This window comes from Bombina bombina, chromosome 8, assembly GCF_027579735.1.
Source record: "Bombina bombina isolate aBomBom1 chromosome 8, aBomBom1.pri, whole genome shotgun sequence".
In the NCBI taxonomy this organism is placed as follows: Eukaryota; Metazoa; Chordata; class Amphibia; order Anura; family Bombinatoridae; genus Bombina; species Bombina bombina.
This window is the reverse complement of record NC_069506.1, coordinates 277188058-277206803: the sequence shown is the minus strand read 5'-3', so window position 1 is coordinate 277206803 and position 18746 is coordinate 277188058. Positions and strand designations below refer to the sequence as shown.

Sequence of the window (18746 nt, the reverse complement as noted above, 5' to 3'; positions counted from 1 at the left end):
GCGGTGCTAAGACCAAGGGGCATTGCAGTAGTACCTTACTTGGACGACATCCTGATTCAAGTGTCGTCTCTGTCAAAAGCAAGGGCTCATACGGACATTGTCCTAGCCTTTCTCAGATCTCACAGGTGGAAAGTGAACATAGAAAAAAGTTCTCTGTCCCCGTCAACAAGAGTTCCCTTCTTGGGAACAATAATAGTTTCCTTAGAAATGAAGGTTTTTCTGACAGAGGCCAGAAAATCAAAACTTCTAAGCTCTTGTCAGGTACTTCATTCTGTTCTTCTTCCTTCCATAGCGCAGTCCATGGAAGTAATAGGGTTGATGGTTGCGGCAATGGACATAGTTCCTTTTGCACAAATTCATCTAAGACCATTGCACCTGGGCATGCTCAGACAGTGGAATGGGGATTATACAGACTTGTCTCCGACGATACAAGTAGATCAAATAACCAGAGATTCACTCCGTTGGTGGCTAACCCTGGACAACCTGTCACAGGGAATGAGCTTCCGCAGACCAGAATAGGTCATTGTCACGACCGACGCCAGTCTGGTGGGCTGGGGCGCGGTCTGGGAACCCCTGAAAACTCAGGGTCTATGGTTTCGGGAAGACTCTCTTCTCCCGATAAACATAATGGAACTGAGAGCGATATTCAATGCTCTCAAGGCTTGGCCTCGACTAGCAAAGGCCAAATTCATAAGGTTTCAATCAGTCATCATGACGACTGTTACATATATCAACCATCAGGGGGTAACAAGGAGTTCCCTGGCGATGGAGGAGCATCCGGGGGAGTGGGAACTCCATCTGGAAATCTTTGCCCAAATAACTCAATTATGGGGCATTCCAGACTTGGTTCTGATGGCCTCTCGTCAGAACTTCATGGTCCCTTGTTACGGGTCCAAATCCAGGGATCCCAAGGCGACTCTATTGGATACAATAGTAGCACCTTGGATCTTCAACCTAGCTTATGTATTCCCACCGTTTCCTCTCATTCCCAGGCTGGTAGCCAGGATCAATCTGGAGAGGGCTTCGGTGACCTTGATAGTTCCTGTGTGGCCACGCAGGACTTGGTATGCAGACCTGGTGAATGTGTCATCGGCTCCACCATGGAAGCTACCTTTGAGACAGGACCTTCTTATTCAGGGTCCATTCGAACATCCGAATCTGGTTTTCCTCCAACTGACTGCTTGGAGTTTGAACGCTTGATTTTATCAAAGCGTGGGTTTTCAGATTCTGTAGTAGATACTCTTATTCAGGCTAGAAAGCCTGTAACTAGAAAAATTTACCATAATATATGGAAAAAATATATCTGTTGGTGTGAATCTAAAGGATTCCCATGGAATAAGATAAAAATTCCTAAGATTCTTTCCTTTCTACAAGAAGGTTTGGAGAAAGGATTTTCTGCGAGTTCTCTGAAGGGACAGATCTCTGCTTTATCTGTTTTACTTCACAAAAGGCTGGCAGCTGTGCCAGACGTTTAAGCGTTTGTTCAGGCTCTGGTTAGAATCAAGCCTGTTTACAGACCTTTGACTCTTCCCTGGAGTCTTAATCTAGTTCTTTCAGTTCTTCAAGGGGTTCCGTTTGAACCCTTACATTCCATAGATATTAAGCTATTATCTTGGAAAGTTTTGTTTTAGGTTGCAATTTCTTCTGCTAGAAGAGTTTCTGAGTTATCTGCTCTGCAGTGTTCTCCGCCCTATCTGGTCCATGCAGATAAGGTGGTTTTTACGTACTGAGCCTGGTTTTCTTCCGAAGGTTGTTTTCCAACAAAAATATTAACCAGGAGATAGTTGTACCTTCTTTGTGTCCGAATCCAGTTTCATAGAAGGAACGTTTGTTACACAATCTGGACGTTGTCCGTGCTCTAAAATTCTATTTAGATGCTACAAAGGATTTCAGACAAACATCTTCCTTGTTTGTTGTTTATTCTGGTAAAAGGAGAGGTCAAAAAGCAACTTCTACCTCTCTATCTTTTTGGCTTAAAAGCATCATCAGATTGGCTTATGAGACTGCCGGACGGCAGCCTCCTGAAAGAATCACAGCTCATTCCACTAGGGCCGTGGCTTCCACATGGGCCTTTAAGAACGAGGCTTCTGTTGATCAGATATGTAAGGCAGCGCCTTGGTCTTCACTGCACACTTTTACCAAATTTTACAAATTTGATACTTTTGCTTCTTCTGAGGCTATTTTTGGGAGAAAGGTTTTGCAAACCGTGGTGCCTTCCATCTAGGTGACCTGATTTGCTCCCTCCCATCATCCGTGTCCTAAAGCTTTGGTATTGGTTCCCACAAGTAAGGATGACGCCGTGGACCGGACACACCTATGTTGGAGAAAACAGAATTTATGTTTACCTGATAAATTACTTTCTCCAACGGTGTGTCCGGTCCACGGCCCGCCCTGGTTTTTTAATCAGGTCTGATGATTTATTTTCTTTAACTACAGTCACCACGGTATCATATGATTTCTCCTATGCAAATATTCCTCCTTTACGTCGGTCGAATGACTGGGGAAGGCGGAGCCTAGGAGGGATCATGTGACCAGCTTTGCTGGGCTCTTTGCCATTTCCTGTTGGGGAGGAGAATATCCCACAAGTAAGGATGACGCCGTGGACCGGACACACCGTTGGAGAAAGTAATTTATCAGGTAAACATAAATTCTGTTTTCTAGGCTCATAGGCTGTGTGTTTTTGGCTTGGAACAAACAGGTGTCACTTTTGTTTTCGAAGTGTTGCGCAGCTCATAATAGCTTGGTGCCCTTTTTCATAGCAGGGGAAGTCCTGTCTTACGTACCACTTGACTGGGTGCAGTCTTTCATTTTCTAAAATCCTGCTGCAGACATCGCTCCTGAGGAGAGCGTTTTCACTGTTAGCAGTCTTGGTCTAGGAGGTGGTGAGTGCCCCAGCCATTGGGAGTTTAAGGTGCCGTTTTTTTTTTTAATTAAAGCATTTCCTTTTGATTGTCCTTCTGTGGGTATATACAAAGCTATGGAGGACTCTGATACTACATTAGAAGGTTCTGCCCCTTCTGTACTGATTAATAATTTCTGTTCAATTTTGTTCCATTTGCCTAAATACGTTTCTAAAGTCTAAGAAGAAAGACAAGCCTGCTAATACTCATAGCACTATTAGCCCTTTTGAGCCGTCTACTTCTCAGGAACATGGGCCCCGAGAAATTACTAACCTCTCTACATTACCCGCTCCACATGCAGTTCCCTGCGGCTCATCTAATCCTCCATCTGGAGGGGGCTTTTTTCCAGTGGACTTTACTGCACAGTTACAATCGGCGGTGTCTGCGGCCCTGAGTACTTTACCTCGCTCTAACAAACGCAAGAGAAAGGTTGAACATAGTTCTCCTAACCTATAGTTATCTAAATATTTGGCGGGTTTAGCTACTATATCCCAGCTGTCCGAGGATGAGTTAACCTCTGTAGCTTCAGAGGGTGAACTTTCTGAGTCTGAGACTTTAGTTACTAAACCTCCTTCAGATTAAAAATTGAGCATCTGCGTTTTTTTTTATTAAAGGAGGTTCTGTCTTTACTAGAGGTTCTAGAGGCTGCACTCCCTGAGGAGCCCAAGATCCATAAATTAGACAGGGTTTACGAAGACAGAAAGGTCCCTCCTGACTTTCTGTGCCAGTTAAGATGGCGAACATTATTAGTAACAAATAGGAAAGAGTAGGGACTTCTTTTTCCCCCTCGTCCACTTTTAAAAATTATTCCTGGTCCCTGACTCTCAATTAGATTTATGGGGCTCCATCTCAAAGGTGGATGGTGCTATCACCACGCTGGCTAAGCATACTAATATCCCTCTGGAGGATAGCTCTTCTTTTAGAGAGCCTATGGAAACATTTCTGAGGAAGATGTTTCAACATACAGGGTTTTTATTTCATCTGGCGGAAGCTGTAGCCGCAGTTGCTAGAGCAACACTCTGTCGGAGCTCATTGAGGTGGAGACTCCCCTCGAGGATATTCAGGAGAGAATTAAGGCACTGAGAATTGCTAACTCCTTCATCTGTGACGCAAATATGCAGATTATTCGCATAAATGCAAAGGCTGCTGGCTTTGCAGTTCTAGTCCACCTGGCTCGCTGGTTGAAGTCTTGGTCTGCGGATATGACTTCTAAATCCAGACTCCTTTCTCTTCCCTTCAAGGATTCAATTTTATTCGGTCCAGGGCTGGACTCCATTATCTCTATGGTTACTGGAGGGAAAGGTGCCTTTCTACCGCAAGATAAGAAGAATAGGCCTAAGGGACGGCAACTGTCTAATTTTCGTTCCTCTTGTGTTGACAAGTCGCAACGACAGCAGTCCTCTTCCAAGTCCGAGCAGCCTAAGAGTACTTGGAAGCCCACTCACTCCTGGAATAAGTCGAAACAGACTAAGAAGCCCGCCAAGAACAAATCGTCATGAAACGGCGGCCCCCGATCTGGGATCGGATTGAGTATGGGGCAGACTGACTTTTTCAGATGCTTGGTTCCAGGATGTAAAGGATCCTTGAGTCCTGGAGGTTGTATCTCAAAGATACAGGATAGGATTCAAGTCTTATCTGCCATGGGGCAGATTCCTACTCTTCAGTCTTTCAACAAGACCAGAAAAGAGGGCTGCTTTCTTAGGTTGCGTACTGGATATCTCCTCTCTAGGAGTAATTGTCCCGGTACTTACAGCAGAAAAGGGATTGGGGTTTAATTCAAACTTTTTTGTGGTTCCAAAGATGGAGGGAACTTTCCGTCCAATTCTGAAACTAAAGTGTTTAAACAAGTTTCTGAGTGTTCCCTCTTTCAAGATGGAAACAATACGGTCAATCCTGCCTCTGGTTCAGGAAGGACAGTTTATGAACACAATAGACCGGAAGGATGCATACCTTCACGTCCCGATTCACAGGTAACATTTTCAGTTCCTGCGGTTTCCTTTTCTGGATCATCACTTCCATTTCATAGCTCTTCCGTTTGGCCTAGCTACTGCTCCAAGGATATTTACAAAGGATCTGGGGGCTCTTCTGGCCGTTGCCAGAACACAAGGTATTGCAGTAGCGCCTTACCTGGATGATATCTTGGTACATGCACCATCTTTTGTCTATCTTCTTCGATCACATGGATGGAAGATAAACTTGGAAAAGAGTTCTCTTACTCCAAGTACAAGGGTGAATTTCCTGGGAACTATAATAGACTCCATATCCATGAGAATATTCCTCACAGATCAGAGACGTTGCAAGCTAGAATCTGCATGTCTTGCCCTCCAGGCCTCCTCGAGACCCTCAGTGGCTCAGTGTATGAAGGTATTCGGACTCATGGTGTCCTGCATGGACATCATTCCTTTTGCCAGATTCCATCTCAGACCCTTACAACTATGCATGCGGAGACAATGGAATGGCGACCATTCAGATCTGTCTCAACAGATTGTGCTGGACAGGCTGTCGAGAGACTCGCTCTCCTGGTGGCTCTGTCCAGATCATCTGTCCCAAGGCACGTGCTTTTTGATATCATCCTGGGAAATTGTGACTACAGACGCAAGCCTTTACAGCTGGGGAGCCGTTTGGGGTGCCAAGAAGGCACAAGGTCTGTGGACTCAGGAGGAGTCCTCCCTTCCAATCAATATTTTGGAGCTCCGGGCAATCTTCAATGCCTTAAAGGCTTGGCCCCTTCTGGATTCGTCCCAGTTTATCAGATTCCAATCAGACAATATTACCTTGGTTGCCTACATCAACCATCAAGGGGGAACGAGAAGTTTCTTGGCGATTAGAGAAGTATCTCAGATACTATATTGGGCGGATACTCACAAATGTTCACTGTCAGCGATCCACATTCCGAGTGTCGACAACTGGGCAGCGGACTTCCTCAGCAGGCAATCCTTTCACCCAGGGTAAAGGTCTTTTTACCCCGAGGTGTTTGCAGAGATATGCAACGAGTGGGGGCTGCCAGAGATAGATCTTATGGTATTCCGCCTCAATACCAAGCTACCCAGGTACGGGTCGAGGTTGAGGGATTCTCAGGCGGAATTGATAGATGCTCTATTAGTACCATGGTGGTTCAGTCTCATATATCTTTCCTTCATTACCACTTCTTTCTCGTGTGGTGGCTTGCATCAAGCTGAATCCCAGCTGGTACCTTTGTGCTTTTTTGGCATGTCTGAATCCTGGCTGGTAGTTTTGGCATGTCTGAATCCCGGCTACTACCTTTGTGCTTTTTTGGCATTTCTGATGCCTGGCTGGTACCATTGTGCTTTTTTGGCATGTCTGAATCCCGGCTGGTAGTTTTGGCATGTCTGAATCCCGGCTGGTAGTTTTGGCATGTCTTAATCCCGGCTGGTACCTTTGTGCTTTTTTGGCATGTCTGAATCACGGCTGGTAGTTTTGGCATGTCTGAATCCCGGCTGGTACCTTTGTTTTTTTTGGCATGTCTGAAGCCTGGCTGGTACCTTTGTGCTTTTTTGGCATGTCTGAAGCCCGGCTGGTACCTTTGTGCTTTTTTGGCATGTCTGAAGCCTGGCTGGTACCTTTGTGCTTTTTTGGCATGTCTGAAGCCCGGCTGGTACCTTTGTGCTTTTTTGGCATGTCTGAAGCCTGGCTGGTAACTTTGTGCTTTTTTGGCATGTCTGAAGCCTGGCTGGTACCTTTGTGCTTTTTTGGCATGTCTGAAGCCTGGCTGGTAGTTTTGGCATGTCTGAAGCCTGGCTGGTAGTTTTGGCATGTCTGAAGCCTGGCTGGTAGTTTTGGCATGTCTGAAGCCTGGCTGGTAGTTTTGGCATGTCTGAAGCCCGGCTGGTAGTTTTGGCATGTCTGAAGCCTGGCTGGTAACTTTGTGCTTTTTTGGCATGTCTGAAGCCTGGCTGGTACCTTTGTGCTTTTTTGGCATGTCTGAAGCCTGGCTGCTACCTTGCAACCTTGCTACTATGTGTGTTAAGAGCTTTAACAGTTGTTTTCATGCCATATAATAGTTGTGTTTTCGTGTATGATTCAGAGGCAAAATACTCCAAGGTTAGTTCTCACACAAACACAGTAGCTTTGGAATGTGGCTTAAGAGCTGACAAAATGATGCTATAGCTCTGTGTGCTCCGATAGATTGTTCACACTATCTTTTCTGATAGTACACGTTTGTTGATGCTTTGGGTTAGAATATTGTATCATAAGAGATATCAAAATGTTAAATGTAATTTTGTTTCTTACATGTCTGAAGGGACAGTAAAGTAACAAATAAACTTTCATGATTTAGACAGAGCATATCATTTTAAATAACTTTACTAATTTACTTATGTTATAAATTGTATGTTCTCTTGGAATCCTTTGTTGAAAAGCTATGTAGGTATGCTCAGGAGCAGCAATCCACTACTGGAAGCTATCTTCTAATTGCTGCTTACTCATATATGCCTCTTGTCATTGGCTCACTGGATGTGCTCTGCTTGCTCCCACTCGTACACTGTTGCTCTTTCAACAAAGGATACCAAGAGAATGAAGCACATTTGGTAACATACTTATATTTGAAAGTTGTTTTAAAATTGTTCTGTTTGTTGGAATCATGACTATGTCATGTGAGTACGGATGTGCCTGTCTGCTCCTGGCTGATTTTGTTAGATAATTTTGTCCCACTCCACTTGTGCACAGACACAGCATAAATAATGCATATTGTTAGCTGGTACTTGATCTTCTTTTATTTATCCGATATCAGGCGCTGCACGTGTTTTACCTGTTTATCCCAAATAGTTGCTCTGTGGCTATACTGTTACAATCTAATCTGGTTAAATCGTTATCAATATCCAGAGATGCACAAATTCATTTTGTGATTGTCAGGTTGGAGCTTTACATGGACACAAAAGTTTAGAAAGAAAATGCTCTGTGTTCTTCAGCCTACCTAGCTATGCTTTTCAACAAAGGACAAGAGAACAAAGTAAATTTGATTATAAAAGCAAAGTGAAAAATCTCTTCAAATTGCTTGATTTCACTGACTCATGAATATCCCTTTAATATATCACAAGAATCACTAGCCACAGTAATTGATATGTACCCTGATCTCTCCCACACACAAATGTTGTGGATTCACCATGGGGACAATAGTGACACTGGGTACTAGGGAATTCCTTGTACAGCTTTATTAGAGGTCAGATGGGGACAGCACATAATGATCCTATAATCAGATGGGACATTTCTTATGACTGCTGTAACCAATTGTCACATTATTTATATAGAGAGATGCCTCACATAGAAAGGGGGAGAATTTTCTTATTTAATGTGTCTGTTGCTGACACTCTTAGCTTTTCACTGCTTCTGTATCCAGCTTCCTTCATAGTCCACAATTGTTGGTTTCAGATAGATTTTCTGAACCACACCAGCACCCTCACAAAACTGCAGATACTGACCATATAGAGGGCCATATAGCTCATTGTGTCTACCCATATACATTAGACTTATTCTCAGGATGGGATCTCTTGTTTAATAGTTTTATTGCACCAAAATGTGCTAAATATACAAAATAGCAGTAGTATAAAACAATAACCGTAGTAAGCAAAATCTACTCACATTCAGCACATGTCTAATCTACACACAGCCATTTCTTACTGTATATGTCCTGTGTCTGACACAATAACGTAATAAGCAACACCTACTCACATTCAGCACATGTCTAATCTACACGCTGCCATTTCTTACTATATATGTCCTGTGTCTGTGACATAACGTAATAAGGAACACCTAGTCACATTCAGCACATGTCTAATCTACACACAGCCATTTCTTACTGTATATTTCCTGTGTCTGTGACACAATAACGTAATAAGCAACACCTAGTCACATTCAGCACATGTCTAATCTACACACAGCCATTTCTTACTGTATATGTCCTGTGTCTGTGACACAATAACGTAATAAGCAACACCTAGTCAGATTCAGCACAGGTCTAATCTACACACAGCCATTTCTTACTGTATATGTCCTGTGTCTGTGACACAATAACGTAATAAGCAACACCTAGTCACATTCAGCACATGTCTAATCTACACACAGCCATTTCTTACTGTATATGTCCTGTGTCTGTGACACAATAACGTAATAAGCAACACCTAATCACATTCAGCACATGTCTAATCTACACACAGCCATTTCTTATTGTATATGTCTTGTCTGTGACACAATAACGTAATAAGCAACACCTAGTCACATTCAGCACATGTCTAATCTACACACAGCCATTTCTTACTGTATATGTCCTGTGTCTGTGACACAACGTAATAAGCAACACCTAGTCACATTCAGCATAGGTCTAATCTACACACAGCCATTTCTTACTGTATATGTCTTGTCTGTGACACAATAACGTAATAAGCAACACCTAGTCACATTCAGCACATGTCTAATCTACACACAGCCATTTCTTACTGTATATGTCCTGTGTCTGTGACACAATAACGTAATAAGCAACACCTAGTCACATTCAGCACATGTCTAATCTACACACAGCCATTTCTTACTGTATATGTCCTGTGTCTGTGACACAATAACGTAATAAGCAACACCTAGTCACATTCAGCACAGGTCTAATCTACACACAGCCATTTCTTACTGTATATATCCTGTGTCTGTGACACAATAACATAATAAGCAACACCTAGTCATATTCAGCACATGTCTAATGTACACACAGCCATTTCTTACTGTATATGTCCTGTGTCTGTGACACAATAACGTAATAAACAACACCTAGTCATATTCAGCACATGTCTAATCTACACACAGCCATTTCTTACTGTATATGTCCTGTGTCTATGACACAATAACGTAATAAGCAACACCTAGTCACATTCCGCACATGTCTAATCTACACACAGCCATTTCTTACTGTATATGTCCTGTGTCTGTGACACAATAACGTAATAAGCAACACCTAGTCACATTCAGCACATGTCTAATCTACACACAGCCATTTCTTACTGTATATGTCCTGCTATTGTCTGACACTGTGTAATTACAAGACATTCCTGTTGTGCTGCTATAGAATGACTTCATCCAAGTCTAGACATTTTAAAAACAAGGTATCATCCTTTTTACTGCAATTTTTTATCAATAGCCAAACTCCACCTACCATTTGCCTTATTTCTAGGAGCCAATCAGAGCTTTAGTGTGTGGACAACAAGGCTAGTCAGTCATAAAGTTAGTATAAAATACATTTATTTTCATTTGTTATATGATAAAGACAATCAGTGATAGGTAGCAGGGTTAGCCTTGATAAGTCAGCAGGTGCAAATTAGAAATTGCTTAAAGGGAGACTGAAGCCAAATTTTTTCTTTTGTGGTTCAGATAAAGCATGCAATTTTAAGCAACTTTCTAATTTACTCATATTATCAAATTTTCTTCATTCTCTTGCTATTTTTATTTGAAAAAGGCATCAGTTTTTTTTGTTCAGAACCCTGGACAGCACTTGTTTATTGGTGGGTGCACCAATCAGCAAGAACAACCCAGGTTGTTCACCAAAAATGGGCCGGCATCTAAACTTACATTCTTGCCTTTCAAATAAAGATTCCAAGAGAATGAAGTAAATCTGATAATAGGAATAAATTAGAAAGTTGCTTAAAATTGCATGCTCCATCTGAGTCACGAAAGAAAAAATTTGGGTTCAGTGTCCCTTTAGCTTTTAGAGCTAAATTACATGAAAAAGGAGCAGAATAAATAATGAAAATATATTGCAAAGGTGTTTTATTATGGTTATAAAATCTCCCTTTAAGGATTGTTATGTGATTGGAGGCTTGTCTAATAACTGAACGTGCACCTCTATTGCACATACCACTTTCTATAGCATTAGACATACACAATATATTGATTTGTAGCATTACTATTAACTTTTCTATCCCAAAGTCATCTGAAACAATGACCCTCTTGTGCCTCTTATTAAATTTTGTTTCGTAAAGGTGCATAATTTTACAATAATCTGGGAGAGTTTTATGTCACCGCACCATCTAGTGCATCAGTTTGGTTATAAAGCCAGTACCATTAGACAAAATATGTCACATGGTCTCATTATATACGTCACATGGTCTCATTAAGATCACAGACCTTACTATATAGTCCCACATTGGGATGTTGCTTTTGATGGCAAGTACTGGTTACAATGAGGGAATTTATGGATTTTGTTAATTTATATTTAAATAATTTTTTTTGTCCGTTTCATGATATAGGCTCATATGTGATCTCAGTGATCGAACTTTATCATCATATCTTAGAGTAGCGAGGTTTTCATGTGAGAATATTCTTTACCATCACACTAAAACTAATTAGCCAGCTGCTGAAAACTATCTGCTCTCACCACTACACTTACTGGATTTTTTATATTTTCACTCAGGTGGCGATTAAGATTATTGATAAAACCAAGTTGGATGAAGAGAATCTAAAGAAGATATTTAGAGAAGTCCAGATAATGAAGATGATGTGTCACCCTCATATCATCCGCCTCTACCAGGTGGGTCACTGGCGGATTATCTGCTTTTGCTTGGTTTGTCACTTACAATTTATTCATCTGTAGCAGCTCTTACTCCTGTCTCATTCATATGTAGCAGGTCTTACTCCTGTCTCATTCATCTGTAGCAGCTCTTACTCTTGTCTCATTCATCTGTAGCAGCTCTTACTCCTGTCCCATTCATCTGTAGCAGCTCTTACTCTTGTCTCATTCATTTGTAGCAGCTCTTACTCCTGTCTCATTCATCTGTAGCAGCTCTTACTCCTGTCTCATTCATCTGTAGCAGCTCTTACTCCTGTCTCATTCATCTGTAGCAGCTCTTACTCCTGTCTCATTCATCTGTAGCAGCTCTTACTCCTGTCTCATTCATATGTAGCAGCTCTCACTCCTGTCTCATTCACATGTAGCAGCTCTTACTCCTGTCTCATTCATCTGTAGCAGCTCTTATTCCTGTCTCATTCATTTGTAGCAGCTCTTACTCCTGTCTCATTCATCTGTAGCAGCTCTTACTCCTGTCTCATTCATCTGTAGCAGCTCTTACTCCTGTCTCATTCATCTGTAGCAGCTCTTATTCCTGTTTCATTCATTTGTAGCAGCTCTTACTCCTGTCTCATTCATTTGTAGCAGCTCTTACTCTTGTCTCATTCATTTGTAGCAGCTCTTACTCCTGTCTCATTCATCTGTAGCAGCTCTTACTCCTGTCTCATCTGTAGCAGCTCTTACTCCTGTCTCATCTGTAGCAGCTCTTACTCCTGTCTCATCTGTAGCAGCTCTTACTCCTGTCTCATCTGTAGCAGCTCTTACTCCTGTCTCATCTGTAGCAGCACTTACTTCTGTCTCATTCATCTGTAGCAGCTCTTATTCCTGTCTCATTCATTTGTAGCAGCTCTTACTCTTGTCTCATTCATTTGTAGCAGCTCTTACTCCTGTCTCATTCATCTGTAGCAGCTCTTACTCCTGTCTCATTCATCTGTAGCAGCTCTTACACATGTTTAATTCATCTGTAGCAGCTCTTACTCCTTTCTCATTCATCTGTAGCAGCTCTTACGCCTGTCTCATTCATCTGTAGCAGCTCTTACTCCTGTCTCATCTGTAGCAGCTCTTACTCCTGTCTCATTCATCTTTAGCAGCTCTTACTCCTGTTTCATTCATCTGTAGCAGCTCTTACTCCTGTCTCATCTGTAGCAGCTCTTACTCCTGTCTCATTCATCTGTAGCAGCTCTTACTCCTATCTCATTCATCTGTAGCAGCTCTTACTTCTGTCTCATTCATCTGTAGCAGCTCTTACTCCTGTCTCATTCATCTGTAGCAGCTCTTACTCCTGTCTCATTCATCTGTAGCAGCTCTTACTCCTGTCTCATTCATCTGTAGCAGCTTTTACTCCTGTCTCATTCATCTGTAGCAGCTCTTACTCCTGTCTCATTCATCTGTAGCAGCTCTTATTCCTGTCTCATTCATCTGTAGCAGCTCTTACTCCTGTCTCATTCATCTGTAGCAGCTCTTACTCCTGTCTCATTCATCTGTAGCAGCTCTTACTCTTGTCTCATTCATCTGTAGCAGCTCTTACTCCTGTCCCATTCATCTGTAGCAGCTCTTACTCTTGTCTCATTCATTTGTAGCAGCTCTTACTCCTGTCTCATTCATCTGTAGCAGCTCTTACTCCTGTCTCATCCATCTGTAGCAGCTCTTACTCCTGTCTCATTCATCTGTAGCAGCTCTTACTCCTGTCTCATTCATCTGTAGCAGCTCTTACTCCTGTCTCATTCATCTGTAGCAGCTCTTACTCCTGTCCCATTCATCTGTAGCAGCTCTTACTCTTGTCTCATTCATTTGTAGCAGCTCTTACTCTTGTCTCATTCATTTGTAGCAGCTCTTACTCCTGTCTCATTCATTTGTAGCAGCTCTTACTCTTGTCTCATTCATTTGTAGCAGCTCTTACTCTTGTCTCATTCATTTGTAGCAGATCTGACTCCTGTCTCATTCATCTGTAGCAGCTCTTACTCCTGTCTCATTCATCTGTAGCAGCTCTTACTCCTGTCTCATTCATCTGTAGCAGCTCTTACTCCTGTCTCATTCATCTGTAGCAGCTCTTAGTCCTGTCTCATTCATCTGTAGCAGCTCTTACTCCTGTCTCATTCATCTGTAGCAGCTCTTACTCCTGTCTCATTCATCTGTAGCAGCTCTTACTCCTGTCTCATTCATCTGTAGCAGCTCTTACTCCTGTCTCATTCATCTGTAGCAGCTCTTATTCCTGTCTCATTCATCTGTAGCAGCTCTTACTCCTGTCTCATTCATCTGTAGCAGCTCTTACTCCTGTCTCATTCATCTGTAGCAGCTCTTATTCCTGTCTCATTCATCTGTAGCAGCTCTTACTCCTGTCTCATTCATCTGTAGCAGCTCTTACTCCTGTCTCATTCATCTGTAGCAGCTCTTACTCCTGTCTCATTCATCTGTAGCAGCTCTTACTCCTGTCTCATTCATCTGTAGCAGCTCTTATTCCTGTCTCATTCATCTGTAGCAGCTCTTACTCCTGTCTCATTCATCTGTAGCAGCTCTTACTCCTGTCTCATTCATCTGTAGCAGCTCTTACTCCTGTCTCATTCATCTGTAGCAGCTCTTACTCCTGTCTCATTCATCTGTAGCAGCTCTTATTCCTGTCTCATTCATCTGTAGCAGCTCTTACTCCTGTCTCATTCATCTGTAGCAGCTCTTACTCCTGTCTCATTCATCTGTAGCAGCTCTTATTCCTGTCTCATTCATCTGTAGCAGCTCTTATTCCTGTCTCATTCATCTGTAGCAGCTCTTACTCCTGTCTCATTCATCTGTAGCAGCTCTTACTCTTGTCTCATTCATCTGTAGCAGCTCTTACTCCTGTCCCATTCATCTGTAGCAGCTCTTACTCTTGTCTCATTCATTTGTAGCAGCTCTTACTCCTGTCTCATTCATCTGTAGCAGCTCTTACTCCTGTCTCATCCATCTGTAGCAGCTCTTACTCCTGTCTCATTCATCTGTAGCAGCTCTTACTCCTGTCTCATTCATCTGTAGCAGCTCTTATTCCTGTCTCATTCATCTGTAGCAGCTCTTACTCCTGTCCCATTCATCTGTAGCAGCTCTTACTCTTGTCTCATTCATTTGTAGCAGCTCTTACTCTTGTCTCATTCATTTGTAGCAGCTCTTACTCCTGTCTCATTCATTTGTAGCAGCTCTTACTCTTGTCTCATTCATTTGTAGCAGCTCTTACTCTTGTCTCATTCATTTGTAGCAGCTCTGACTCCTGTCTCATTCATCTGTAGCAGCTCTTACTCCTGTCTCATTCATCTGTAGCAGCTCTTACTCCTGTCTCTTCTGTACCAGCTCTTACTCCTGTCTCATTCATCTGTAGCAGCTCTTACTCCTGTCTCATCTGTAGCAGCTCTTACTCCTGTCTCATCTGTAGCAGCTCTTACTCCTGTCTCATTCATCTGTAGCAGCTCTTATTCCTGTCTCATTCATCTGTAGCAGCTCTTACTCCTGTCTCATTCATCTGTAGCAGCTCTTACTCCTGTCTCATTCATCTGTAGCAGCTCTTACTCTTGTCTCATTCATCTGTAGCAGCTCTTACTCCTGTCCCATTCATCTGTAGCAGCTCTTACTCTTGTCTCATTCATTTGTAGCAGCTCTTACTCCTGTCTCATTCATCTGTAGCAGCTCTTATTCCTGTCTCATTCATCTGTAGCAGCTCTTACTCCTGTCTCATTCATCTGTAGCAGCTCTTACTCCTGTCTCATTCATCTGTAGCAGCTCTTACTCCTGTCTCATTCATCTGTAGCAGCTCTTACTCCTGTCCCATTCATCTGTAGCAGCTCTTACTCTTGTCTCATTCATTTGTAGCAGCTCTTACTCTTGTCTCATTCATTTGTAGCAGCTCTTACTCCTGTCTCATTCATTTGTAGCAGCTCTTACTCTTGTCTCATTCATTTGTAGCAGCTCTTACTCTTGTCTCATTCATTTGTAGCAGCTCTTGACTCCTGTCTCATTCATCTGTAGCAGCTCTTACTCCTGTCTCATTCATCTGTAGCAGCTCTTACTCCTGTCTCTTCTGTACCAGCTCTTACTCCTGTCTCATTCATCTGTAGCAGCTCTTACTCCTGTCTCATTCATCTGTAGCAGCTCTTACTCCTGTCTCATCTGTAGCAGCTCTTACTCCTGTCTCATCTGTAGCAGCTCTTACTCCTGTCTCATTCATCTGTAGCAGCTCTTATTCCTGTCTCATTCATCTGTAGCAGCTCTTACTCCTGTCTCATTCATCTGTAGCAGCTCTTACACATGTTTCATTCATCTGTAGCAGCTCTTACTCCTGTCTCATTCATCTGTAGCAGCTCTTACTCCTGTCTCATTCATCTGTAGCAGCTCTTACTCCTGTCTCATTCATCTGTAGCAGCTCTTACTCCTGTCTCATTCATCTGTAGCAGCTCTTACTCCTGTCTCATTCACATGTAGCAGCTCTTACTCCTGTCTCATTCATCTGTAGCAGCTCTTACTCTTGTCTCATTCATTTGTAGCAGCTCTTACTCTTGTCTCATTCATTTGTAGCAGCTCTTGACTCCTGTCTCATTCATCTGTAGCAGCTCTTACTCCTGTCTCATTCATCTGTAGCAGCTCTTACTCCTGTCTCTTCTGTACCAGCTCTTACTCCTGTCTCATTCATCTGTAGCAGCTCTTACTCCTGTCTCATTCATCTGTAGCAGCTCTTACTCCTGTCTCATCTGTAGCAGCTCTTACTCCTGTCTCATCTGTAGCAGCTCTTACTCCTGTCTCATTCATCTGTAGCAGCTCTTATTCCTGTCTCATTCATCTGTAGCAGCTCTTACTCCTGTCTCATTCATCTGTAGCAGCTCTTACACATGTTTCATTCATCTGTAGCAGCTCTTACTCCTGTCTCATTCATCTGTAGCAGCTCTTACTCCTGTCTCATTCATCTGTAGCAGCTCTTACTCCTGTCTCATTCATCTGTAGCAGCTCTTACTCCTGTCTCATTCATCTGTAGCAGCTCTTACTCCTGTCTCATTCACATGTAGCAGCTCTTACTCCTGTCTCATTCATCTGTAGCAGCTCTTACTCTTGTCTCATTCATTTGTAGCAGCTCTTACTCCTGTCTCATTCATCTGTAGCAGCTCTTATTCCTGTCTCATTCATCTGTAGCAGCTCTTACTCCTGTCTCATCTGTAGCAGCTCTTACTCCTGTCTCATCTGTAGCAGCTCTTACTCCTGTCTCATCTGTAGCAGCTCTTACTCCTTTCTCATTCATCTGTAACAGCTCTTACTCCTGTCTCATTCATCTGTAGCAGCTCTTACTCCTGTCTCATTCATCTGTAGCAGCTCTTACTCCTGTCTCATTCATCTGTAGCAGCTCTTACTCCTGTCTCATTCATCTGTAGCAGCTCTTACTCCTGTCTCATTCACATATAGCAGCTTTTACACCTGTCTCATTCATCTGTAGCAGCTCTTACACCTGTCTCATTCATCTGTAGTAGCTCTTACTCTTGTCTCATTCATCTGTAGCAGCTCTAAGTCCTGTTTCGATCATCGGTACCAGCTCTTAGTCCAGTCTTGTTTGTCGGTGCCAGATCTTAGTCCTGTCTCGTTTGTCGGTATCAGCTCTTAGTTCCGTCTCGTTTGTTGGTACCAGATCTTAGTCCCGTCTCGTTGGTCGGTACCAGCTCTTAGTCCAGTCTCGTTTGTCGGTACCAGCTCTTAGTTCCGTCTCGTTTGTCGGTGCCAGCTCTTAGTCCCGTCTTGTTTGTCAGTACTAGCTCTTAGTCCCATCTCCTTTGTCGGTACCAGGTCTTAGTCCCGTCTCCTTTGTCGGTACCAGCTCTTAGTCCCGTCTCCTTTGTCGGTACCAGCTCTTAGTCCCGTCTTGTTTGTCGTTACCAGCTCTTTGTCCCGTCTCCTTTGTCGGTACCAGCTCTTAGTCCCGTCTTGTTTGTCGGTACCAGCTCTTTGTCCCGTCTCGTTTGTCGGTACCAGCTCTTAGTCCCGTCTCGTTTGTCGGTACCAGCTCTTAGTCCCGTCTCGTTTGTCGGTACCAGCTCTTAGTCCCGTCTCGTTTGTCGGTACCAGCTCTTAGTCCCGTCTCCTTTGTCGGGACCAGCTCTTAGTCCCGTCTTGTTTGTCGTTACCAGCTCTTTGTCCCGTCTCCTTTGTCGGTACCAGCTCTTTGTCCCATCTTGTTTGTCGGTACCAGCTCTTTGTCCCGTCTCGTTTGTCGGCACCAGCTCTTAGTCACGTCTCTTTTGTTGGTACCAGCTTGCACCAGGTGTGTCACTCCCTTATCATTATGCCACCCGCCTTCACCATTAGATACACCGATAATGAGCATGCTGCAATGTATAATAATGATGTGAGTATCTATACACTGATAATGAGCACAGTTCACTTTTTAATGATGTATCTATACACTGATAATGATCACGCTGTGCTGTATAGTGATGTGAGTATCTATAGACTGATGAGTGTGCTGCACTGTATAATGATACTGAGTATCTATACACTGATAACGGTAAGCTGTGCTTTTTTAATACCTTCTCTTGCAATGTACAGCAGTGTAATATGTTTTTTCACCACTTCCCTCAGGTGATGGAAACTGAGCGAATTATTTACCTCGTTACGGAATACGCCAGCGGAGGGGAGATATTTGGTAAGTTCTAATTTTTAAGTGTTTGACAAGGGTTGGTAGGGTATTTGCTAGTCATTTTTGCTAATAGAGTTGAAATGACTACCTGTCCTGATAACAAAAAAGCAATAAAGAAGTTGCAATCCCCTTTCTCAAGACTGTATTGGTTGTATTGTGTATATTGAGCTAGATTACAAGTGGCGTGCTAACGTTAGCTCACGAGCTATATTGAAATATTGCGGGTGTGTTATTTTGTGTGTGTGTTACAAGTTAAAAGTAAACACATTCGCTCAAGCACAATCAGATTTAATTTGCATTGGGTTAGCTCTACTGAAGACCTTGCATAAATGGTTAGGGATAAAATAAAAGTTGCGGCAAATACAACATAAACACATTAAAATAAACTATTACACTCTCATTTAAACACTACCTGATAAAATAATTCATATAAATATTTTTTTTATATAGCTATGTATTTAACTGCAAAGGGCTATAATATATATGTGTCTAATTAATGATTTCATAATAACGTGTTTTACTATGTATTTACTGTAAATATTTAATTTTCCAATATTCTTCACATACAAGAAAATGTTTTTATTTCTTTCCTAAGATATGGAGAGTCCACAACTTCATTCAATTACTAATGGGAGTATCACTCCTGGCT

At 42.5% G+C, this 18746-nt stretch overlaps 1 protein-coding gene across 1 annotated transcript in view; it reads left to right on the top strand.

The window, feature by feature from the left end:
• Positions 1-18746, top strand: part of SIK3 (SIK family kinase 3) — a 772688-nt gene that overhangs the window by 117050 nt on the left and 636892 nt on the right. The window contains exons 2-3 of the mRNA XM_053691386.1: positions 11311-11427; positions 18040-18103. Coding sequence (XP_053547361.1) covers positions 11311-11427; positions 18040-18103 — 181 coding nt within the window. The remainder of the gene's footprint in view (positions 1-11310; positions 11428-18039; positions 18104-18746) is intronic.